This window comes from Leucoraja erinacea, chromosome 2, assembly GCF_028641065.1.
Source record: "Leucoraja erinacea ecotype New England chromosome 2, Leri_hhj_1, whole genome shotgun sequence".
In the NCBI taxonomy this organism is placed as follows: domain Eukaryota; kingdom Metazoa; phylum Chordata; class Chondrichthyes; order Rajiformes; family Rajidae; genus Leucoraja; species Leucoraja erinaceus.
The window spans coordinates 81,363,688-81,389,667 of record NC_073378.1 but is presented as its reverse complement, the minus strand read 5'-3'; the positions used below and the strand labels follow the sequence as shown (position 1 = coordinate 81,389,667).

Sequence of the window (25,980 nt, the reverse complement as noted above, 5' to 3'; positions counted from 1 at the left end):
TACAGTAACTAATAAACTTATTCAAAGGGACAGTGCTGGAGTAACTCAGCAGGTAATTAAGGAATTGCACAAGCTGCTGAATACCGAAGTGACCCAGCATTGAAGAAACACTAAAAGGTCTAATAATAGTAAAGGACAGAATCCATTTACACAGAGTATTGTAATTAGGTTGAACAAATACCAATCTATTTTAGATTATAAAAAAAGTGGATTGCCAGGTTAATCCAAAAACAAACAGGATTCTATTACGCCTGTTTTGAAGAATTAAGGGCCTGTCCCACTTTGGCGTCATTTGCTCGTAACGCAGGTGGTGCGCGAGGGTTTAGAGAATTCCAAAATCCTGGGGCGCTATCGCGCGTCACTGCCTACGCCACCACGTCTCACCACGCGCCAAGCGCGTATTGCGTCCCGACGCGTAAATGATGTCGTGTAAATGACGCCCAAGTGCCTTGAAACTTGTTTGGGGACACCCCTGCAGACAGATGTTCCAGAAGACCTATGTTCAAAGATAGATACTGAAAAATTCATTAAAAAAAAATTAACAATAAATGTCTGTGAACCAATGCAGATTTTACAGCATTTGTATAATTTTAGGGCCACTGTCATTTCAAACCCAGTTTAAAACTATACTGTACATAATTGAAGTTCCTAGTTTTATGTTTAATATTAGGGTCTTAGAAAAGTTAGATCTTGCCTGTGAATTCACTAAGGACCCATGGCTACGCTGACTAAATTACAAAGATATCCAATTAAATTGCATGACTGATTAGACAGATGATCTTTTAGAACTGACCGACTAAATTTTTAAATCGTACATGCTAAAGAAGAAAACAGAGACGGTTTCTGGTCGGGATCCTTTTTCAGACTTTGAAGAAGGGTTCCAACCCAAAACTTCGTCTGTCCATTTCCCTCCACATGTGTCACTTGATCCACAAAGTTTCTCTAGCAGTTTGTTTTTCGCTCAATATTCCAGCATCTACAGTCTCTGTGTCCACATGCTGCACAATTTGTTAAAAACGTTAAATAAGATTTTTCTTTGAACACCATTTCAAGCTTCCTTATGGTATCATCCTTGATTCAGCAGCAACCTCTAATCTAGGAGGATTGTGGGTTCTTATCCCAGTCCAGAGATGCCAGTTCATTACTGCAGCAGCACTTCTTTATTAGAGGAGCCATTTTACAATTGAGTTTCAACAGAAGATTTGTAAATACTTTCAAACAAATGCCAAAGATCTGACAGCATTATTTCAATATTAGCATTTCCCTCCCTCAGACCCAAACATTCTCTTATCCTAAATAACCAGATAGCTTAAGTCTGAAAACAACATTGAAAGGAGAATATTACTTAAACTGAAATTTGAGGTAATGCATCAAATTACCACCTGATAGGAAATCACTAATGGTAATACAAAGTTCAATTGTTTATGTTACCAAGTCCTGCTTAATGAATCTCAATTTCAAATCATGTTGTTATTGGTGCCACAGTCACAAGGCCAAAATCCACTTTGCTTTTTTTCAAATCAGGCATTTGAACAAATACATTATAGGGGAATGTAATTGTATGATTAGTGAATACCTCCCACGAGATACCTGAAGAAACTCAAATTCCTAAACTGCAACCATGCAATTTCAAAATAAAAAGGGATTTACTTTTAATTGTGACGATTAAAGCCAGGTGAAGCCGAGACTAAAACGTTCATTTGCTGATTCCCTTGACATGGAATGCAAAGGGTGCAGGAATGAAATGAAGCAGACTAACTTTAATTCAGGGAGAATTTGATCACTTACAAAAATAGCACGTGTCATGACAACACATTAAAAAATAGACACTTAATGATTTTAATCACATGCACTCCTGCCAGTCTATAAAGGGGTTATAAATTATATGGAAATTTCCACTTTAAGCATCAGCCTCATACAACTATTATATTAACTTTATTTTGTGGGATTATTCTTCCATCATCCGCAACCAATGCCCGGTTCCATTGAGACAAACCCAAAATTATTGTTCACCGAAACATCTTCAGTCGTTCAACTTCCCTGGGCTGATCCCTGTGCTCCAAATCAAATGGAGGTCAATCCTTCTTTTCCAAATCTTCAGACTTTCCTTTTTGCATCATACAGCGGCGTACAATACTGTCAAAACTTCCCAAATAAAATAGAGCAATTGTACGGAATAGGCCCATTGTAAAAATCTGAAAAAAACACCAATCCCAGTATTAAACCAAGGTAAAATTTACATTGCAAAAACACGTCTTCCATCTCGCTCTGATCAATGATTTTGTTTTCTTTTCAGTTGTTTTCACTTAAACAAAAAAGGTTCAATTCCCCCAAGGAAAACAAATCTAAACAATCAGCATCCAAAACTGGGAATGGGGAACTAGAGTGTATACAACCAAATCAAATGGGTTAAATCTAATTTATATACGCTGGTAAATTTAAGAGGAACTAGATTCAACACCAGGACTGCGGGATTATTGCGCATAAAGAAATCAAGGAGTGCAATGAAAGGCAAGAGAACAGAATTAAAATTGTGGAGTTAATCTCAGTGAAGGTAACAGCAGGCTTTGAGACATATGCTTTACTCCTGTGGGACACTATGAGCTTCAAGATGAAATTATAATCAAGAGGCACACCTTTCATCATCACCAAGGAGAAGAACCAGTGCATAAAGCTTACATTTATAGTAAACACATTTATTGTGACAGGGAAATAAAGTTGAATGTGGCTGATATACATACTTCAAATGGTTTACATCCAGTATGTGGTTGTGGTGAGAGGGAAAGGGGAGACACAGAAGAGAAATGCAGACTAAAACTTCAACGACTCTGATAACTGAAGTAATGCAAATGATGCCGGTGACAGCTAATTGTTGTTGATAATGTGAAGCTTCAGAGACAAGCCTAAACAAGTCAGCGTCTAAAGGGAGTCCCTTGTTACTCAAAAGGAGCAATATCACACTGGGAACTATAGCAGCTATGAAGTGCCAAGGACATAATGTTGCAACTGAGTAAACCCCGACAGGTTTGTGCAAAAGGAAACTCAATGATCACACTAGGCCGATTGGTCCAGTATGAAGACAGCTGCAATCAATTATTCCAACAGATGCGGTTGCAGAGAGAAACATAGAAACGTAGAAAATAGGTGCAGGGGGAGGCCATTCGGCCCTTCGAGCCTGCACCACCATTCATTGTGATCATGGCTGCTCGTTCCCAATCAATAACCCGTGCCTGCCTTCTCCCCATATCTCTTGATTCCACTAGCCCCTAGAGCTCTATCTAACTGTCTCTTAAATCCCTCCAGTGATTTGGCCTCCACTGCCCTCTGGCAGGGAACTAACTCCACAAATTCACAACTCTCTGGGTGAAAAAGTTTTTTCTCACCTCAGTCCTAAATGGCCTCCCCTTTATTCTAAGACTGTGGCCCCTGGTTCTGGACTCACCCAACATTGGGAACATTTTTCCTGCATCTAGCCTGTCCAGTCCTTTTATAATTTTATATGTTTCTATAAGATCCCCCTCAACTTCAGTAAACTGGCAGCTTTCTCCCCATTCCATCACAGAGAGATTACAGGGTAAACCGTGGAAAAATTGAAGGATACTCCCAAAGCTTCCTCAAGAAAGTGCAATATCCCCACTCAGTGGTGGGAATCTTTCCTGTGCCTGTCCCAATTGAAGTGGCTTTCAGGAAGGCAATATTAACCTAATCTTGCAAGCGTGTAGAATTCCAGCATGAAAAGCCACGGAGACCATCAGCTTTTAAAGTTGCTGAAATTGTTTGTTCAAGGAAATTCAGCAAGTTGCTGTGGAATATGATGTTTACCAGAGGTGTCAATATGCACACAGACACATACCTCTCACAGCAAACTTCACTTCTGCGCAGAACTCAAAGAACAAAAATAGAGATTGAAAGCTGCACATTTCAGAGGGTAAAATAAACAAATTGGATCTCAACTCTTAAACAAAGTTAAAAACATTAGAGTACTTTCAAAGTATGCCAAGTATTGCAATAATCCTTATATATAATTAAAAGTTATCAGGAGAACATGTGAGAAAAGTATTCACAGACCTGCTGAAGACCTTCTGTAATAGTGGTGACAGGAGACATACCACAGGTGAGAGAAGATAACATGTATCCATCAGAACCAAATGAGCTGTTAAAGTTCCCTTGCTATTCAGTGGAGAAGGAAAAAAACATTTAGAATTGATGCTTTCAACAACAGATCTCTTCTCTGTGATGATCTTAAAATCATACAAAATAGAGTAGTCGGTTCAGCAGACAAAACCAACATCATCATGGCTAATCATCTATTTCAGTAGCGTCCCACCTTCTTCCCACATTTCCTTATCTCTTCAGAATTTTATCTACATTTTGTGTTGCCAACAAAATTAAGGAATACTCAAACCCTGGTCATTCTCTTTTCTCCTCTCTTCCATTGGGTAAAGATAGAAAAGCTTAAAAACACATTCCACAGACTCAAGAACAGCTTCTTTTCCACCTTTATCATGCTCATGAATGGACCTCTTAGATATTAACAATGTATTCTCAATTCATCAACCTACCTTGTTGCAAACCATGGATATTTTTTATTACCTTCACATTCTCAGTGGCTGTAACACTATATTCTGCACTCTATCCTACACACAAAGGACAATTTAGAGGCCAATCATCCCACACACCTGTGTAGAAAGGAACTGCAGATGCTGGTTTACACTGAAGATAGACACAAAATGCTGACTCGAAACATCACCTATTCCTTTTCTCCAGAGACGCTGCTTCTTCTTCTTCTTCCAGCGTTTGAAGGTTGTGTAACGCCCTCCAGGCACTGTAGCCAGTTCAATGTGCTGTTGTCGAGGGCCGTAATGCCTACCCCTCCACCAGGGGGGGCGGAGGACAGCACAGTTGAAAATGACGTGCTGCGCTGTTTGCTGGTCTGCTCCACACATGCAGGCAGCTGATGAACGCAGCCCCCAGCGTTGAATGTTGGCGTTGAACCAGCCGACCCCTGTACGGAGCCACTTCAGGGCGACCCACTCTTTGCGGGGCAGGTCCGAGCCGGGTGGGGCTGTCGTGTTCGGTGCAACAGTGAATTGAGGAAGTCGTGAAGTCCGTTCCCAGCTGGTTCTCCATGCTCCTAGTGTGTTGAAACCGGAGCCACAGAAGATCGCTGCATGACGGGAGAAGGGGCGACGAGATGACAGGCGTTGTGATCCCAGTTGCTGTGAGTCCTGGGCAAGGTGGTGCAAAGGATATTTGGCGTCCGATGGGGCCTGTGGGTGAAGCACTCTCTGTGAAGTTTGGCGGGTGCGATAACTGCGAGCACCGGCAGAAGATCCGTGGGAGTAGGACGCAGGCAGCCAGCCTGCCTGACCCGCTGAGTTACTCCAGCATTTTGTGTCAACCTATAAACCTGCACGTCATTGGAATATGGGAGGAAACTGGAGCACAAGGAGAAAACCCACCTGGTCACAGGGAGAATGTGCAAACTCTGTACAGACAGCATCTGTAGTTAGGATCAAACCCAGTAAGGCAACAACTCTACCGCTGCGCCACTGTGTCACACATTATGATTGCACTCATGCCATGACCTGTCTGGATAACACCCAAAACAAAGTTTTGCACTGTATATCAGTACATGTAACAATAATAAACCAATATCAATAAATTTAATGCTACCCTTCCATGTATAGAATTCCACAGGTTTATTACCCTTGAAGAGAGTTCCCCAATCTTGTTTCTAAATAAATATCCTGGTCCCTGTGGCCGTGATTCCTGGTTCTGGATTTGACAGCCATCAAGAAAATACACATTGAATCAAGTCCGATTTATGCTATAGGAATCTGGTAAGTTTCTGAGATCCCCTCATTCTTCTAAATTCTACCAAACAAAGGTTCAAAGAATCCCATCACTTCTCGGATGTCAGTCCTGCCAAACCCTTTGTTGCACTCCCTACATATCAGCGATTACAACAGAATCACACCAATTACATCAGTATTTCATAAAAATCCAGATATATTTTATCAATGTTGCTCTTATATAGAATCACATCCAAAAATGAGGATACATCACAAAGTCAAATAGCATACAGCAACAATCTCGATTACTATGTATTGTAAATTCAGGAATGGAAATGATTATGACCGATATGGCCTGATTGAAAACTGTTCCCTTTGTTATATCATACAGGTGTTGAGAGTTTGATATAAAACAGATCGCCAAATCAAATCCATATCTCTTCCAAAACTTATACAAAAATAAATGACCAATCATGCTAACATATATTTATCCCTGATTCAATTGTCTTCTGCAAAGATGTAAATAGAAACATAGAAAATAGAAAATGCAGGAGGCCATTCAGTCCTTCGAGCCAGCACCACCATGCATTGTGCTCATGGCTGATCATCCACAATCAGTAACCCGTGCCTGCCTTCTCCCCATATCCCTAGATTCCGCTAGCTCTAAGAAATAGGTCGATCAATTGTGATAAAATACCAGCAGAGCCAAAGATCATGGAGTAATGGAGGGCATGTAATCTGACCATATGCTGGGAGGACATGCTGAAAAAGGCTGGTTATACTTAGAGCAGACAAATCACCTAGTTTAGGTGTAGTGGGGCACACGAAAGTTGAAGAGGAATTAAAAACAATTCCATCTTCCAGAGATATTAGGGAAAAGTCAAAGGTTTGGAAAGTGGCAACTGTCATCCTCGTTCAATATAAGGTTCAATAATACCCACAGTGGCTAGAGCCTAACCAATATAAAATTATGGGCAAAAAAAATCATGGCAATACTAAGATGCACTAGGAGGGGTTTGAATAAATTTAGATCTAGAGCAATTTCATTAAAAAGGCAGTTATTTTTTCACAAACCTAACTGAACGTTTTGGTGGAAGTAATAGAAAACTATTGAAGGAAATGGTGTGGGTCTTGTCTATACAGATTTTAAGAAAACATCTGAGAAACTACCATTCTAAGGGCTGACTAATAAAATCAGGGGTCATGGACTAGCAGGCTCAGTGCAAATTTGGGTGTTACAAATAGCACATGGGCATAAAGCAAATGCTAAATAAAAGGGAATGTCAGGTCAGTCAATTAGGCAGACAAGTTAAATATGGGACTTAATTCACAAGTGTGAACATGTATTTTTGCAATACATGCAAAAGAGATATAATGGTACAATTCTTAAATGTATGCAGGAATAATCGATCTTTGAAGGTGAGAGAACATGTTGAGAGAATAATGTGCAAGGGATAGCGAATCATGAACTTCACAAATAGGAGATCCTAAGATAAAGAGCAGGGAAGCAATGCTGAATTTTTATTAAACTGGTTAAACCATATCTTGTGCATTACATGCCATTTCTGGTTGACACAGTTAGGAAGTGACTTCAGAGATATAGAATTTTAGATACAAAGTTTGGATTCTCTCCTCAAAGCAAAAGTAATTTCAGGGGAGAACTGACCAATCAGGGGATTTCAGGGGAGAACAGGGTGGACATCATTTCTTGGTATCATTGAATCAAGCCTTGGATTCCATCAATTCAAGTGAAAACCTTTGATTTAAAGGTAGTCATCCAAGGTTTTTGGAGGTTCAAACTGTTTACTCTCCCCATTTTGGTTAAAGGGGTGATGTCTCATAAGAAAATTTTAAAATAAAAACAGGACACATGAGAAACTGTGCCATAAATCAAAAGCCATTTGTTAAGATTTCTACTTATGGACACTTACCACAGCATCTTTTACAATGTTTTTTGCCACTTGGTCTGGCTGACATAACCCTGAAGTTTCAGAAATCATCTGGGTCTCTAAAGGCTAAAATAAAAAAAAATATTCACTGATCACATTTAATTCAAGAAATACAATTTAAAACAAATCACACTGGAACTGATTAAACCTCCTCATAATTGGATAGTCAAAATCCTTCCAATAAAAACTCCTGACCATTCTCAGTTTTTTTGAAGCGGTGATGAAGCTGATTGATAAGGGTGGGGTATTTGATGGTGTCTACTTTTGACAAATGTGTTTGGTAAACTTTTGACAAGGTTCCCCATGGTTGGTCTGACCCAGAAGCATGAGGCACATGGGATCCAGGAAGACCTGGCAGACTGGATTCAAAATTGACTTGGGCATAGAAAACAGGGAGTAGTGGAGTGCTATACTGACGAGAGGTCAGTGACCAATGGAATCGGTACTGGGACTGTGTATATGGACAAAAATGTAGGTGGTCTGATTAGCAAGTTTAAAGACAACACAAAAATTGACAGAGTTGGGGATAGTGAGAAAGGTTGTCAAAGGACACAGCAGGATATAGATCGGTTGGAAATACAAACAGAGAAATGGCAGATTAATTATAGATGACAGATATGCCATTTATTGTCACTATACATGTACAGTGAAACTGAAAGCTGCTCGTACTCAGTGCATACATACTATTTAGCACAAAAAACAAGAAACAGAAAAAAACAGAAGGGAGATGGGGGGGGGGGGGACATATATACATATATCATATATACATATATACAGATGGAAGTCCGTGTTGGGCGGTGTAGTCAGTGCATGTGTGAGTTTGAATTTATGGTAGATATAATTCTCGGAAAGCAACTATTCCCGAGTCTGTTTGTCCTGCACCTATAGCGCCTGACAATCCTGACAAGTGAGAGATCTCAATGGTAGGACACCAAGGAGCAATAATTTACAGAGAAATCTTGGAGTGCAAGTCCACAGTTTCCAGAAAGTGGCAATTCAAGTGGATAGGATGATCACAGGGTAATGGCATGCTTGCGTTTGTACCTTTGAGCATTGAGTACAAGTGATGGGAAGTAATGTTAGAATGGAATACTATAGCAACATTTAAGAGACATTCAGCTGGGCACATGAACATGCAGGAAACAGATATAGATCATGAGCAGGCAGATGGGATTAGATTAAATTGGCATCATGGTTGGCTCATACATCATAGGCTAAAGGGCCCGTTTCTGTGCTGTACTGTTCTATGCTCTAACACCAATTAATACCTTGTTTTTATTTTTATTCCATAGGAATGGAATGGTCTGCAAATTATCAATAGGACTAACATGGATATGATTTGAGGAACTTAATAAACCCAGTTACTGACAGACTGTCTTGTAATTTTTTTTTTTTACATCAATTGATCCAATTTCTCAAAACAATTACATACTTGGCACCGAAAATAAATGATGCTATTTGACAATTATATAAATGGTCTATTTGTTTCTGGAATCTCTATGACAAGCTGGCATTTTCTTTAGTACCAGAAAATGTAGCAATTTTGCCAGTTCATTTTTTAATTTTAGGACTTACTTTTTTAAAGATTGACATTGGTAATTCAACCAAACTCTCTCTCGTGAAAGGTTTGCCAAGTGTGAGTAGAAACTTAGTGTTCAAAGAATGAAAAAGGAAAAATGGAAGAACATGAAGCAACTCCTGTATTTCTATTGGGAGGAGCTAGAAAGCAGATCATCAACTTTCTCAAGTACTCTTAATGTGTAAGACAAAAGAGATTAACTATAGGCATCTTCCCCTGGATAAAATTCTCGCTAAACCATTAGCTAAGTATATTTAAAAATTAATTTTTACCTTGCCTTTATTCTCTTCCTGAAATCCAGGTGTGTCTGTGTCAGGAGGGTAAGCAACAGTAATGTAGATATTATATGGCTTCACCTAGAAACACCAATACATGTGTAAAAAGAAACATATGTTTTGAAGTTAAATTTAGCAAACAGGACAGCGAAACCACACGTTGAAAAAAATTAGGTTTTATGCCATCATCGGTGAGTAATAGTTAATATAATTCTGTCAGATTCTCAATTGGAGATTCAAGTATGAATACTTTTATTTAAGCTCACTTTGATGGTAAATTCAATAGCAGACAACAGTTCGTCAAGCGCACAAAAGGGGAGAGGAAGATAAAATCATTCAGATTTGCTGATCCTGATCTTTCCACCCAACTCTGAACTCAACAAGGCTTATTTATTGTTCAACAAGACAAATGGGCAAAACAACTTTATGATAAAATTATATTTACTGTTACACTAATTTAATTTAAAAAAATGAACATACTCAAATTGAGCTGCTCATTAGAGTTCCTGCAACAGAAAAATGCAACTCGGCAAATGAGATAAGGTACATTGCAGTATATCAATATTAAATCACATAGAGCGTTTTCAGGGTTTAATGACAATAACCCTTACTCACACAATCATTTAGTAAGGTAGATATGATTTGCTATTTGAGGGAATGAAAAACTGCTCATTTAAATAATTGTGAAAAAAGAACACTCAGGTAAAATAGTGAACGCAAAATTAATTGAAATATGTTGAAAAATCACCATTTGAATAAAGTTACATTCAATGATGAATTAAAACTTTAAACACTAAATACTAAAAAAACCTTCATATATACACAATACAATGAACTTAATTATATAATGTCAATGGCTTAACAAACTGTGATCTCTTACGTTCGTCTGCCCTTCTTCCCCCGTTAAGAGTGCCAAGTACAGCCAATCAAATATACTTCCTGAGAAAATATTGAGCAGAACACTTGCAAGGGCATGCACATGTATCTGTGCAATTAATTTTGTTTACCAAATGCAAGCCATTTATAATCAATAATAGATCTATGGGTATTTTATATTTTTCTTCACATGTCCCTTGCTAATGCATAACAAAGTTAAAAAACGCAAAATAAATTACAGCCCAGTTCGACAAAAATTGGAAATCCATGATGGAAGTCAACATTTTTTATACCTGAAAGAATCAAAAATGCAAAATAATGAAATAGAAACAAAAGTGATGCACGTACCTCCATTTGCAATGATTCAGCTAATCCACGAAGAGCAAATTTGGATGGAGAATAAGCTGTGTATCCAAATAACCCCACTTGACCTGCTTGAGATGATACAAACACTATCCTTCCCATCCTTCTTTCTTTCATAGTGTGAATGACAGCCCGTGTTGGATAAACACTCCCCAGATAATTGATCTCCATTAACCTCTGGAGAGAATGATACGCAAATGTAATCAAAACCAATATTCAAGACATTTACATAACCTGGTAAAAGTAACATAGAACAACTTTGCAATAAGCAATTTACACAGAAATTGGCACGGTAACTTTTGCACCCATACATTTTTAAACCAAAAGTTAATATGATGCCTGCTGAACAACCAACCATAAAATAACATTTAATTCAGTGCAAACAGACAAGCAGTCTACTTGATAATTTATGAAAATAACATGCTAGAACCTGCTAGAGTAAATGGAAAAAGGAGATCAGAAGTGCAAAAAGGGGGCAGGAGATAGCTATGGCGGGTAGCATTAAGTACAATCCCAAAAGATTTTATAAATACATGGGGGAAAAGGGAAATTTGAGAGTGGGACCTCTCAGGACTCAAAAAGGTCACCTCTGTGCAGAGCCACAGGAGATGGGCAAGAAGCTCAATGAGTATTTCTCCTCTGTATTTACCAAGGAGAAAGACAGCAGGATGGAGGAACTTGGGGCAGTCAATGGAAATGTTTTGAGAGCAGTCAGTGTTAATGTCAAAGAAGTACTGAAATTACTGTTGTGTAGGAAGGTAGATAAATCTCCAGGGCCCGATCAGATATATCAGAGGACATTGCGGGAAACTATAGAGGAAATTGCGGGAGAACTGGTTGAAATTTACGAGTCGTCCTCAAATACAGGAGAGGTGCTGGAAGACTGGAGGGTGGCAAATGGTGTGCCTCATTTCAAGAAGGCTGCTGGGAAAATGCTGGGAACAATAGGCCAGTGAGCTTAACATCTGTAGTTGGAAAGTTACTAGAGAGTATTCTGAGGGATAGGTTATACAGGCATTTGGATGGCACGTTGGAGTTGATTAAGGATAGTCAACATGGTTTTGTACGCGATAGGTCGACACCAAAAGGTCAATAAGGGCAGCGCCGTACATGGATTTCAGTAAGGCATTCGACAAGGTCCGGCATAGTAGGCTGCTCTGGAAGGTTAGATCGCATGGGATCTAAGGAGAGAGCTGAATGGTTAGCAAATTGGCTCCATGGAAGGAAGCAGGTGGAAGGTTGCATCGCGGACTGGGGGCCTGTGACTAGTGGTGTGCATCAGGGTTCGGTTATGGGCCCATTGATGTTTGTCATCTACATCAATGATTTGGATGCGAACATACAAGGCAAGATTAGCAAGTTTGCCGATTATACAAAAGCAATTGGAGCAGGCAATAGCAATCGCTGCTCATACCTCGAACCCCAAAATTAATATTAAAAATAGCGCAGTTATGTGAAGTATTTCATTATTAGTAACGGCAGTTGAAGGATTGCACTAATATTTTAAAACAAATTAGAATATTAAAGTATTAAAAAATGCTTTTTACTAATGCATAACACCAGCACAATGTTTCTAAGTATTGGAGCCACTAGTCAGTAGAATAGACACTATTAAACATTTGCACCCATACTTAAATTGGCAGTACATTCTTTTAAGTTGTGGATACATCATTTTTATTTAAAGCTATTTTTCTATTTACATCCTGAACTAAACAATTGCATACTTTCTGACCTCATAAAGTTTAAACCGTACCAGTGTCCAAGTGAGGCATCTATATATTTGAAACAAAGAAGGTAATGTAAGGGAGGTAGATTGTTTACTGGCAGGACCATAGAGCTCTAAAGTGAATTTCTGTACATGCTCCATAAACGTTTTCGTTTTATGAAATAAAATCTTAACTTATTAATGCAAATTACTCACTCTGAAAAAGCCTACATCAACATCTTCAAACTTTGCTGCAACTGATGTTCCAGCACAGTTTATCAGCATGTCCACTGGTCCTAGCTTTTCATGTGCCTTTGGAGAGAGTTATATACATCAATCTTTGAGCGACAAAAGCATTTAGTTTAATCAGAGAAAATTATTATTTCTCTGCACAGTTTTGAAGTTCAGTTTAGTTTAGAGATACAGTGCAGAAATAGGTCCTTTGGCCTGCGACCAGTGATCCCTGCACATTAACACTATTCTGCACACACTAGGGACAATTTTACATTCATACCAAGTCATTTAACCTACAAACCTGTAGTCTTTTGAGCGTGGGAGCAAATCGAAGATCTCAGAGAAAACCACTCAGGTCATGGGGAGAATGTACAAACTCCGTACAGATAGCACCCGTAGTCAGGATCGAACTCTGGCGCTGTAAGACTATAGCTCTACCGTGGCGCTGCACAGCTTGGTTAAAGCTCTTTAAGTAAACAAGCCACAAATAACATAACCAAGTCAAAACGCAAACTGCTAAAGGAATTCATCCCACCAGTGGTTTGTTGGTTGCTCCAAATTCTAGCCCTGCACACTTTTATGTCTTCACTAAACTAACCAAATTATTTTTGATGATTAAAAGTAAAAAAAAATCTGTTACTTAAAAAAAAAGAATGAATGGAATTCCATATTTTAAATAAAAAGTTTTAAGGACTCATTGTTTGGTTGAAAAAATGCAGTTATATGTAACCCAATTGGCTTTAAGCACATAATATAACAGATATTCAAAACTCTTATTGCGGATTGAAGTTTGTTCTCACTCATCCATCAGATTAATTCATCAACACTTTAATCCCACAGCAAACACTGTACAAGAAATATTCCCTCCTATTCACTCTCTCCATACCCTCTGCAAATTTAAATTAACTAGTTTCTCTCCTCTTTCCCACTGCTGACAACTGGACTCTGAGCTGATTCGCTACCTCTTTGCACAGATTCTGTCTGACATGCTGAATGGTTCCAGCAAAATGTTAAAATTGTAGACTTCCCGTATCCAATTACTTTTTATTTATAATAAATACATGGGTTTTACATGGGTGTAGGCATGACAGAATATTTCTACTGACAAGTCTGTGATTTGTGGCAAGTGATGGTGGGAGGGATGGGGTGGAGTAGGGAATAGATGGAAATCTGGGAAGAATAAAATGGGATGAGTGTATTTTGATTTACAAAGACGTGATGTAAATGTCTGTAGTAATATTCTTTAATGTCGCTTTTACGTCTTTGATAAGTGATAGAATCAGGATGGTGGTGGGGAGAGGGATTGGGCAAAGTTGATGGGAATGAGGGGCGAATAAAATAGGATTAGTTTATCTCAATGTAAATACATATTTGATGCCTGGCAGAGATCTTGGTAAGCTATATATTCCCATATTGTATGATTATATGAATTTAATCATTAAGAATTAAGGGTGGCACAGTGGTGTGAAGGTACAGCAACTGCCATTTTAATGCCAAAGACCTGGGTTCGATTCTGACTACGGCCGATTGTCTGTACGGAGTTTGTACGTTTCCCCCGTGACCTGCGTGGGTTTTCTCTGAGATCTTCGGTTTCCTCCCACACTCCAAAGACATACAGGATTGTAGGTAGACGCGAAATGACTCACAGCATCTCTTGAGAGAAGGAATGGGTGATGTTTCGGGTCAAGACCTTTCTTCAGACTGAAAGTCACAGGAAAGGGAAAGGAGAGATTATAGATGATGATGTAGAGAGATATAGAACAAATGAATGAAAGATATGCAAAAAAAGTAACAATGATAAAGGAAACAGACAAATAATAGCTGTACCTGGGTGAGAAAGAAAGCTGATGTGACGAGGGTGGGGGAGGGGTGGAAAGAGAGGGCATTCCGATGTTACTTGAAGTTAGAGAAATCAATATTCATACCGCTGGGTTGTAAACAGCTCAAGCGAAATATGAGACACCGTTCCTCCAATTTGCGTTTAGCCTCAATCTGATAGTGGAGGAGGCGTAGGACAGAAAGGTCAATGAGGGAATGGGAAAGTGTTTAGCAACCGGGAGATCATGTGGGTCCAGCTGGACCGATCGAAGGTGTTCAGCAAAACGATCGTCCAGTCTATGTTTGGTCTTGTTGATATATATATATATATACCCACATCTTGAACAACGGATACAGTAGATGAGGTTGAAGGAGGTGCAAGTGAACCTCTGCCTCACCTGAAAGGACTTTGAGCTCCTTGACAGAGTCGAGGGAGGAGGTTATAGGGACAGGTGTTGCATCTCCTGTGGTTGCAGGAGAAGGTACCAGGACAGGGGGTGGTTTGGGTGGGAAGGGATGAGTTAACCAGGGAGTTGCAGAGGGAACAGTCTCTGTGAAAGGCGGAAAGGGATGGAGATGGGAAGATGTGACTAGTGGTGGGTCGTTAAAGGTGGCAAAAATGTCGGAGGATTATGTTTTGTATGCGATGGCTGATGGGTTGAAAGGTAATGACTAGCGGGACTCTGTCCTTGTTGCGACTAGGGGGAGGGGGAGCAAGGAGGTGGCATCGAGGAGACACTCGTGAGGACCTCAACTATGATGGAAAAGGGAACCCCTGTTCCCTAAAGAATTGGGACATCTCAGATGTCGTAGTATGGAATATCTCACCTTTAGCGCAGATGTGATGTAGACGGAGAAATCAGGAGATGGGGATAGAGTCTTTGCAGGGAGTAGGGTGGGAAGTGTAGTTGAGATATTTGTGGGAGTCAGTGGGTTTGTTAATGTGCCGGGATCACTGGTCGATACGGACTCAGTGGGCTGAAGGGCCTGTTTCTGAACTGTATCTCTAAACTAGACTGAGTATTCTGAGATATTTTCATTGCTTTTAGATTTTTAATTCTGAGCATTTGTTTGCAAAACTTGAAAATCAGATAATAAGTCACAGGAATGAATAGTTCACAAGATGACACCTTGATTTTAGCAACATAAATAATTTAACCTAATTGCACAATGGATGATTTTATTTTTTTAAATCAAAGGCAACCTTGTAAGAGTAAGATGATACAGCTGTCAACTTATCTAGAATACAGCTGCATTTTCAGATTAATGCAATGGCAGTTTAACCACACGAACACAATATAATTTAGTTCTATTGGATACGTTTAGCTTCGGTGGGGGAGGGGAGGGGTAAAAGAGGAAAAGCAACAAACTTACTTGCTTTATCACACTCTGCACTTGTCCATAGTCTTTTGAGACATCAACCGATATGCACAATACCACCTGCGAGGTAAATGAGACATTTTTCACTCGCAGACATGCATTGATAATCACCGCTGAAGCATTAATAAATAATACTGAGCTGCACCATGATCTCCACAAGCTATTGTGCAACAGAAATTGGAATAACAAGTAGCCAACAGTGAAATTAGTTCTTTGGGAAAGAAACAGTGAAAGAGTGAGGAAAGGAAGGGAACACGCAGAGGAAATGAGTGGGGAGGAGAGTGCCACATGATATGAAGATGTGCAAATGATCATAAGCAATGAAAAACACTCAAGGACATATTGGAGTGCAAAACTGAACACGTGCACAGGAGTGAGGCACGGGGAGGCACAAAGGCCACTCTTGTTCACTGATAGATTGCCTACCTCTGGGCAAAGTATGGGAAGAAGTCAATCGCATAAAGGGCAAGTCTTTCCCCCAAAACAGAAGAAAGTGCAATACTGACTGAATATTCATCAGCATACCCAGTAAATTTAAAGTGAATATGCCCCACTTCCAGCCACTCAGAACCAATCTAAGTTCCAAAAACTAAGAACCAATCTGGTAGAAATACTGAAGGAATTAATGATGAGTGTTTAATTAAGTTTTAAAACTAGCATTGAGAAAAAGTTTAAAGCTTGAAATTATTTTGCCAGAAGCCAATTATTTTCATATTGGCAGAGCTGCACAATTCATCGTACAAAAATGAAAAGTCCCTCATTGCCCAATCGCTTGAGACTGCTCTCTTTCAATAAAATGTCAGTGAACAAAGAAGCTACTTAGAAATACAAGGAAAACATTTAAAGCACAATAGCTCTACACCCATACAGGCAAAATGCCCTGGTATAAAGCACTCACACAATTCAACAACTCTTTTACACCCACCTGTTTATCATTAATTGAATGCTTCTCAATTTCCTTTTTTGCCCGCAGAAGTTTAGTCTGGAAAAAAAATAAAATTACAACCAGAACTGTTTTCGGACATTCATTAAACTTTAGTGACAATCTACCATCAAAGATAACTTCAACTATACTCATGTTTAAAAGTTTTCCAAGCCGAGTGATACAGCTCAATTGTTATTTGATCAGTGAATTCAAGTGGGATCGATTTAAGGTTATAATTTAAGCAGCAGTTTATGCCTATTTATCATTGTCCATGCTATTTTTTAAAACAATTAGATATGCATGGAAGGAAAAGTGAACATTTTTACAAAAACTCGTGGAACTCGTGAAAACTCGTCAGCACTCCCCTGCAACTGGATGCTTGACTTCCTAGCAGATCATAATCAGTGAGGATAGGTGACAAATCATCCTCGCCAGCAATCCCCAATACTGGTGCCCCGCAAGGATGCGTTCTCAGCTCCCTACTATACTCCTTATCTACTTATTACTGTGCAGCCAAATACCAATCAAACTAAATTAAAAAATTTGCATGCCACACCACTGGAGTGGGCTGGATATCGAATAATGACGAGACAGAGTACGGGGAAGGAGATTGAAAACCTTATAACCTGGTGCCGAGACACCCACATCTCCCTCAATGTCAGCAAGACAAAGGAGCCTGTGATTAACTTCAGGAAGCGATGGAGTATACACACCCTGATAAGCATTGATGGCACCGCCTGAGTATTGGTCAAAAGCTTCGTTCTTTGGTATAATTTTACTTATTCCATTTTGTACGAAAAACATGACAGAAGTTTGACTTCATTACCAATTTATCTCTATCCATTATCAAAACAGAAAGATGCATGCAAAAGTATGGCAACTTACCATTCTGGTAATGGTAGTTTGCAGTCCATCTGTTAAGTCCAGAATACTTTGTCAATTCAATATTTTAAATGATTTAATGATGTTTTTTAATTGTGGTAATGTTTAAAAATGTTATTTGCATAATGTTGATCTAATTTTGCTGATTGGCAATTTTTCGTGCATTTATACTGATATACCAGGAAGACAACATGTCCAAAACACAATAAATGATTGTCATTATTTCATGATTTTTGTTTTGTGACGATAGTGAGTGGATTCGCTCAATATGAATATTGCAGTAATATATTGCAGTATGTTGTACGAAGATCATGATGCAGGATCAAAATATAGCAAAAAGATAGACACAAAACGCTGGAGTCACTTAGCGGGACAGGCAGCATCGCTGGAGAGAAGAAATGGTTGACATTTCGGGTCGAGACACGTCTTCAGATATAGCAACCTGGCACATTGCTATGAACTGGATTTTGTCACATACCTCATCCCGAGCCACCAAGGTTATAAAAGCACCTTGCTTGAAGCATTCAATTGCAATGCATTTGCCAATGCCACTTGACCCTCCAGTCACCTTTAAAAACAATAAAAATTGCAAATAAAAAGCGTTATTCATGCATCAAAACTATCACTAAATGGGGTGGGAGATTGCAACCTTCCCTGTTTCAACCGGGCGTGCACAATCAAATAAGATCAAATAGAACAAGTTGTTCAACAACTTTAGGCTGTGCATGCCATATGCAAAAAGATGATCATAATAAATTATATCTGGAAAATCTCTCCAAAATACTCTGCTCTGTCCTAATGGTCTTTGTGCGAATCTGCTGGCACATTTCTAGATTGCGAAAACACTATGCAAATACAAGCCTTTCTTTGATCGACAATTAACATGTGATGTTTCTTGGTATTTTACATATTGGTTTAAAGAAAAAGTGACTGAGCTTCTAAAATTTTGTTAATACATCAAAATTAGTTATCAACATCTTGCACTAATTTTGTTTTATTTCCCAAATATTCCAAATCAAAGGCAATTATTGGAAGGAGAGATGAAACCAGAAACAAGAATCAAATGCAAAGGCAAGAAACAAATTTCCCTGATACGTTCATACGTTCAAGGAGCAGAATTAGGCCATTCAACCTATCGTCTACTCCTCATGGCTGATCTCTCTTTCCCTCTCAAGCCCCATTCTCCTATCCTCCCCATAACCCCCCCCCCCCCCCCCCCCGATACCCTTACTAATAAAAAATCTGTCAATTTCCACCTTAAAAATATCAATTTCCTTGGCCTCCACAGCCTTCTGTAGCAATGAGTTCCACATATCCATCACCTTCTGACCAAAGAAATTCCTCCGCAGATCCTTTCTAAAGGTACATCCTTTTATTCTGAGGCTATGGCTTCTGATCCTCTTCTGTTCACTATTTGGTAAGTTTCAATGTGGTCCCCCTCATCCTTCTAAACTCCAGTGAGTACAGGCCCAGAGCTTTCAAAAGCCCATCATATGTTAATTCAATCATTCCTGGGACCATTCTCGTAAAATAATGGCAAAGAAATTACTGGAATTGGTCCAGACTAAGAACATCCTTAGATTCAGGGCATAGAGTAAAGAAAGATGTCCTTGACCCACAACCAGAAGAATTGAGGTGCAACCCAGGTCAATATTTTGCCAATGCAATGGGCTCAAGTTGCAGGTGGAATAGAAGAGGACTATGGAATTGATATGTTGCAGCATATCAAACAAAACTTGTTCAGCAAGAACATTAATACAATCAACCCAGAGCTACTAAAGAGATACACTGTGCAAAGCTAGAAACTGATGAGAATATATTGAAAATAACTTTGCAAAGCAAGGCCAATTCCAAGAAAGTAAAACACAAATAGAAAATGCTGAAAATAAGGCAGACGGCATCTGTGGAGAGAGAACAGCAGTAACCTGCCATTCACAATGGAAGGCAGTAAAATATTGAGGTTGAAAAGAAAATGGCAGGAATAGGGGGTGGGGAGGGGTGGAATTATAAGAAAAATGGAATGTTGCAAGAGAGCAGAATTCAGAAGAGATTAAGAAAAATGCATTGAATGGGCAAAGCAAAATGAAAACTGTATTGGGGCAAGTAAAAAAGTGAAATATGACAGCAGCAATACTACAATCTGTTGAACACAATGTTAACAACAGAAATCTTTTAAGTGCCTATTGAAAGCTGGGAGTTGTTCAAGCTGATACTGAATTTCATTAAACAGTGCAGTGGACATGTTTAAAAATAGGACGGAGAATTGACTGGACACTCAACAGAAGCTCAGCATCATGATCTTGACCACAGGTCCAAAGCAAATCATCCACAACATGTTCAGTCAACCTAACTGGGAGGGAGGTATTTACAAGCAGCAAATTGGATGGTATATTGAATTTAGAGTCTGGGGAGATAGACAAGGGCAAGGGAAGACAACTATCACTCTGGAAGGAGAGGGAATTAAAAAAGGGAGAGCGGAAGAGGACAAGTAAAAATAAACATATGGCTACGGCTCCATCAGAAACAGCGATAGCAAAGCTTTGTGCCCAAAAAACAACACAAAAGAATTAAGACAAGTGCTGAATAACTCAGCGGGTCAGGCAGCATCACTGCAGGATATGGATGGGCGATGTTTCGGGTCGGGATCCTTCTTTAGACTCGGGTTCAAAGTACATGTTAAGGCCAATGGGAGGAATGGGGGGATCAAAAGCAACCGTTATAGGCTCAAGGCAAAGCTATCTGGCTTGCTCAGAGTGGCTCAGGGGCACAGGTTCCCTACCCTAGATTACAATTAGGAACTCGGGTGGAAGCAGGAGCAAGCGGTATGAAAGGTTGCACAATAGTACAGTGGTTAGTGCTGCTGGTTCATGGCTCCATGGACACCAGTCTCCAGATTCAATCCTGAAGCGCTCTCGCTAGGTCTGCGTGGTTATCCTTCGGTATTCCAGATTCCATCCATGTGCCAAATACGTTGGTACTTGATGGATAGGATAGACATGGCAAGTCCAAGGACCTGTTTTTGTGCTGCATGACTGGATGACAAATGTGTTGTTGGCAGGGACTGACAGCTAAAGGCAAATAAGTACAAAGCTCCACCTTCCTAGCAAGAAATTTAAACAAAGCTTTCTAGACTTTTAATAATCACACCGAGTTTAAATCAAACAAGACCAAAGCCTAGGTAAGTACAATACCTAAATAGAAATAGGTCAATACCATTGGCACATTTAAATAAAGAAAGTGGCGTTGGAAGGAAACTGGTGATGCAGTTAGTGAATCACAGCACAAGAATGAGCTTGTTTATTGCAGCAAAGAGAACCAAGGAAGATGCTATAGAAAAAAGAATACAAGGTTTCCTCGAGAAAAAAAAGGGCAGGATATGGGAATGGGGTCAAACTGAGCAAAGGTCTAAGATACTTTTTGGCCTCCTATGTGGACCATCTGACAGCAAGAAAAACGTGGATTAAGAAGAAAAACATCATTGTGTTCTAGAGATTCAGTAATGAACCATAATGTATGCTCAACGTGGTCTGCAAACCACAGGTTTGAGTCCCATGACATGATTCTTACGTCAGACAGTACAACTCCGTAGATATTTAAAGGAGTATGAGTAAAATCTGTTAAGTCGGACAACAAAACTCTCTGACAACTATTGGATAAAAAGACTGCTCTGGTCATTTAGTGAGATGAGAGTGAATGATAAACCCCTCCCAAGTAGGATATCTATCCATGGATGAAGCAGAGAAGGAAGAAAAAGAGGCCATCTTTCCAGATTAGAATTGGATTTTTTCTAAACTGAAAACATGACCGGGAGAAGCCTGCAAATTTGAAAGTGTGAACATGGTGAAAGCTTCAAAGAATAAAAATGATAGAAAAAAGTCACATGCCATGGTATATTTGAAGGATACCAAAAAGTACTCATCCATAGACAAAGTGAAGGCACAAGCAAAGTAATTTTCACATGAAAACAACTGGAGGAGTCAAATGACAAAAGAGAAATAAAAAGCTAAAAGAGTGGGTGAATAAAGTTGGAACTAAATGAAGACAAAAAACACAATGATAAATTACAAAACAAAGACCAATATAATAATTTTAGGAAAGGGCAATATGAAGGAGATCGAGAACTTCCAACTTGACAAGATTTTGATTAGGTGGTGAGTGCAAGTTTGAGAAGAAGAGCCTATTTGCAAACGTGCAGCCACTTCATACAATCGGAGAACAACAGCAACAAGTGCCACCAGAATCCCAAGAGAAATGGATTTTAAAAAATAGCATAGTTTCCTGGTATATAAACAGAGAAAATGGAAGAACAGGAAATGGGAATTGCAAACAGATGTCAAAATTGGCTCCTAAGGAATAGAGAACTGCATGGGATTCACCTGCGTGGATTTTCTCCGAGATCTTCGGTTTCCTCCCACACTCCAAAGGCGTACAGGTTTGTAGGTTAATTGGCTTGATAAATGTAAAAAAATGTCCCTAGTGTGTGTAGGATAGTGTTAATGTGCGGGGATCACTGGTCAGCGCGGACACGTGGGCTGAAGAACCTGTTTCCGCGCTGTATCTCTAAACTATACTAAGAGACAAAGCAGACATAATAGCAAAGATGTTGCAACTCAGATGGACACAGGCAGAGAGACCACACACTTCTCAGGAATGGGAGATGAGAAATGGGATGTGGAATGGATGTTTCCAGTAATGAATCTAGAACAAGAGGGCACAGCCTCACAATAAAAGGACATACCTTCAGAATGGAGATGAGGGGGGATTTTCTTTAGCCAGAGTGGATCTGTGGAATTCATTGCCACAGACAGCTGTGGAAGCCAAGATTGGGTATTTTTAAAGCAGAATTTGAAAGGTACTTGATTAGTAAGAGTGTCGAAGGTTATGGGGAGAAGGCAGGAGAATGGGGTTGAAAGGGAAAAATAGATTGGACATGATTGAATGGTGGAGTAGATTTGCTGGGCTGAAGGTCTATTTCTGCTCCCATGTCTTATGAACATATGGAAGAAAATGGATTAGGGTTGTGGGAGAAATGGGTGCACACTAGGGTGTGCTATACAGATTGTAAGCTGTCCAAGTAGAATGTGAGGTTTTGTTCTTACATTCCTTGGGTAGCTTATGGTATACCAATAGTATGGACAGCGAGTTCTCCAAATGCAAGTGATATCCATCCCTCCCCCACACAGACACACGTATGCACATATTTCTCCCATAAGCATCACCATGCTCATTCCCATCCCTCCCATTGACTTTAACATGTACTTTAAACCCGAGTAGGCAGGATCCCGACACGTATCCCCCTTTTCTTCCCTCTTCCCCATCCCAATCAGCTCATATCCCTCCCTCCAGCATTATATTTCACTCCTTATCTGACATCCTTGGTCTCTTTTTCATCTTTAGCCTTAGTCACTTACTCCATCTGTCAATCACACCCTTTCACCTGTATGCACACTTGCCTGGCTTTGTTGCCATGTTCAGGCTCTCTCCTCTTCCCCCCCACCCACCCCAGTCCAATCAATCTGAGGAAAGGTCTCGATCTATAGACGCCTGACCCAGAGTTCTTCCAGCAGTTTATTTTTTGCTCAAGATTCCATCATCTGTAGTTTTTCCTATTCTCATGGAAACTAGGGGAAAGCGTTTGGAATCATCATTAAGTGACGGGTCAGACACCAAAAAAAGCAAACTTTTAAAATCTAAATAAAGGAGATCAAACATTTAAATGACTGAAGTCGTCCCAAAAAAATCAGATTTCTTGAAGCACCAAAACATTTCCAGTTCATAGGAGCAGAATTAGGTCATTCAGCCCAGTCTACTCTGCCATTCAATCTATCTTTCCCCCTCAACCTCATTCTCCTGCCTTCTCCCCATAACCCTTTTAACCTTTACTAATCAAGAATCTGCCAAACTTCACCTTAAAAATACCCAATGTGTTGGCCTCTTCAGCTATCTGGGGCAATGAATTCCACAGATTCAAAACCCACTGACTAAATAAATTCCTCATCTCTTTTCAAAAGGTGCATCCTTTTATTCTGAGCCTTTGCCCTCTGATCCATTTATGTAATCCCATTAATTAATTAATGGACCCCATTAATGGAAACATCCACTGCACATCCATTCTATCCAGGCCTTTCACTATTCAGCAAACTTCAATGAGGTCCTCCCTCATCCTAAACTCCAGTGAGTACAGGCCCAGAGCTGTAAAACACACATCATATGAATCATTCTGATAAACCTTCTCTGGACCCTCTCCAATGCCAGCATATTCTTCCTCAGATAGACACAAAATGCTGGAGTAACTTAGCGGGACAGGCAGCATTGCTGGATAAAGGAACGGATGACATTTCGGGTCGAGACCCTTCTTCAGAGTGGGTCTCGACCGGAAACATCACCCATTCCTTCCATCCAGAGATGCTGCCTGTTCCACTGAGTTACTTCAACATTTCGTGTCTACCGTCGGTTTAAACCAGCATCTGCAGTGCCTTCCTACAACATATCCCTCCTCAGATATGGTACCTAAAACTGCTCACAATACTCCAAATGCAATCTGACCAGTGCATGAAAAAGACTTAACATTACATCCCTGTTTTTATATTCTAGTCCTCTCGAAATAAATTGTGTTTGCCTTCCTTACTGCCGGTTCAACTGGCAAATTAACCCTTTGGGGAATTCTACACCAGTATTCCCAAGTCCCTTTGTACCTGCAAGGTTGAGAGGTTAATTACAGTCTCTAGAGTTCCAACTCTGCCAACATTGGACAGGGATCAGAGGCAAAGATCCTATAGCAAGCTCCGCTATAGGATCTTTGATCAGAGCTGCCAACACTGCTTGTCCCTGCCCCTGCCCCCGGTAAGCAGGGTTTGAGTGAACAAGAAGGAACTGCATATGCTGGAAAATCGAAGGTACACAAAACAGCTGGAGAAACTCAGCGGGTGCAGCAGGGTGATCTGATCAGTCTGAAGAAGGGTTTTGGCCTGAAACGTTGCCTATTTCCTTCGCTCCATAGATGCTGCTGCACCCGCTGAGTTTCTCCAGCTGTTTTGTGTACCTAGGGTTTGAGTGAAGGCGGCTCCCAGCCGGTGGGACAGGGGGACAAGGGAGACAGGGAGAGAAGGGAGAGAAAGGAGAGAAGGGACACAGGGACACAGAGACAGGGACACAGAGACAGGGACACAGAGACAGGGTCACAGAGACAGGGTCACAGAGACAGAGTCACAGAGTCACAGAGACAGGGACACAGGGACAGAGGGAGACAGGGAGACAGGGAGACAGGGACACAGAGACAGGGACACAGAGACAGGGACACAGAGACAGGGACACAGAGACAGGGACACAGAGACAGGGACACAGAGACAGGGACACAGAGACAGGGACACAGCGACAGGGACACAGCGACAGGGACACAGCGACAGGGACACAGCGACAGGGACACAGGGACAGAGGGACACAGGGACAGAGGGACACAGGGACAGAGGGACAGAGGGACAGAGGGACAGAGAGGGACAGAGAGGGACAGGGAGACAGAGACAGGGACACAGAGATAGGGACAGGGACACAGAGATAGGGACAGGGACACAGAGATAGGGACAGGGACACAGAGACAGGGACACAGAGATAGGGACACAGAGACACAGAGACAGTGACACAGAGACAGGGACAGAGGGACAGGGAGACAGAGGGAGACAGGGACACAGGGACACAGAGACAGGGACACAGAGACAGTGACACAGAGACAGGGACAGAGGGACAGGGAGACAGAGGGACAGGGAGACACAGGGACAGGGACACAGGGACACAGAGACAGGGACAGGGAGACAGGGGGACAGGGACACCCGTCGCAATTTTGCCCGGCTCTCCCCGGGCGCTAGCCACTAGCAGCTGACTCACCACAACGTGCGAGCCGCTGAGTTTCAGCGGCTTGGGGCTGATCAGCGGCGACACCATGTACAGCAGCAGGATGAAGGCAACGATAAAGGCCCCGACCACCAGCAACATGACGAGCAGCAGCGGCCTCCAGCCCGATAACTCACTCCACAGGGTATACCCCTCCTCCAGGAAGAACATTTATAACGCACTGCAAACCTTCTCAGTGACGAGAGGAGCTGGAGTTAATGGAAGACTAAGCCACCGCGACCCGAAGAATCACATAAACCGTCGCAGCCCCAGCGCAGCGCACCAATGAAGTGGCTGCAAGTGGAGGCGGTC

The 25,980-nt window shown here is 40.7% G+C and overlaps 1 protein-coding gene across 1 annotated transcript; it reads right to left on the bottom strand.

The window, feature by feature from the left end:
* Window positions 1-1,921: 1,921 nt before the first annotated feature.
* On the bottom strand, window positions 1,922-25,974 carry kdsr (3-ketodihydrosphingosine reductase). The gene is made up of 10 exons (XM_055659285.1): window positions 25,663-25,974; window positions 18,260-18,349; window positions 16,900-16,956; window positions 15,969-16,034; window positions 12,759-12,854; window positions 10,823-11,014; window positions 9,596-9,679; window positions 7,727-7,810; window positions 4,069-4,170; window positions 1,922-2,195 (listed from the first exon to the last, which is right to left on the bottom strand). The coding sequence occupies exons 1-10, from the start codon at window positions 25,837-25,839 to the stop codon at window positions 2,076-2,078; spliced, it is 1,068 nt and encodes a 355-aa protein (XP_055515260.1). The 5' UTR covers window positions 25,840-25,974; the 3' UTR covers window positions 1,922-2,075.
* Window positions 25,975-25,980: the final 6 nt, after the last annotated feature.

Coding starts and splice junctions, on each gene's coding strand:
- kdsr (XM_055659285.1), bottom strand. CDS start 25,839: ATGTTCTTCCTGGAGGAGGGGTATACCCTGTGGAGTGAGTTATCGGGC. Junction 18,350..25,662: donor TCAGCGGCTCGCACGTTGTG/GTGAGTCAGCTG, acceptor TTGTTTTTAAAG/GTGACTGGAGGGTCAAGTGG. Junction 4,171..7,726: donor ACATTGTAAAAGATGCTGTG/GTAAGTGTCCAT, acceptor TCCACTGAATAG/CAAGGGAACTTTAACAGCTC.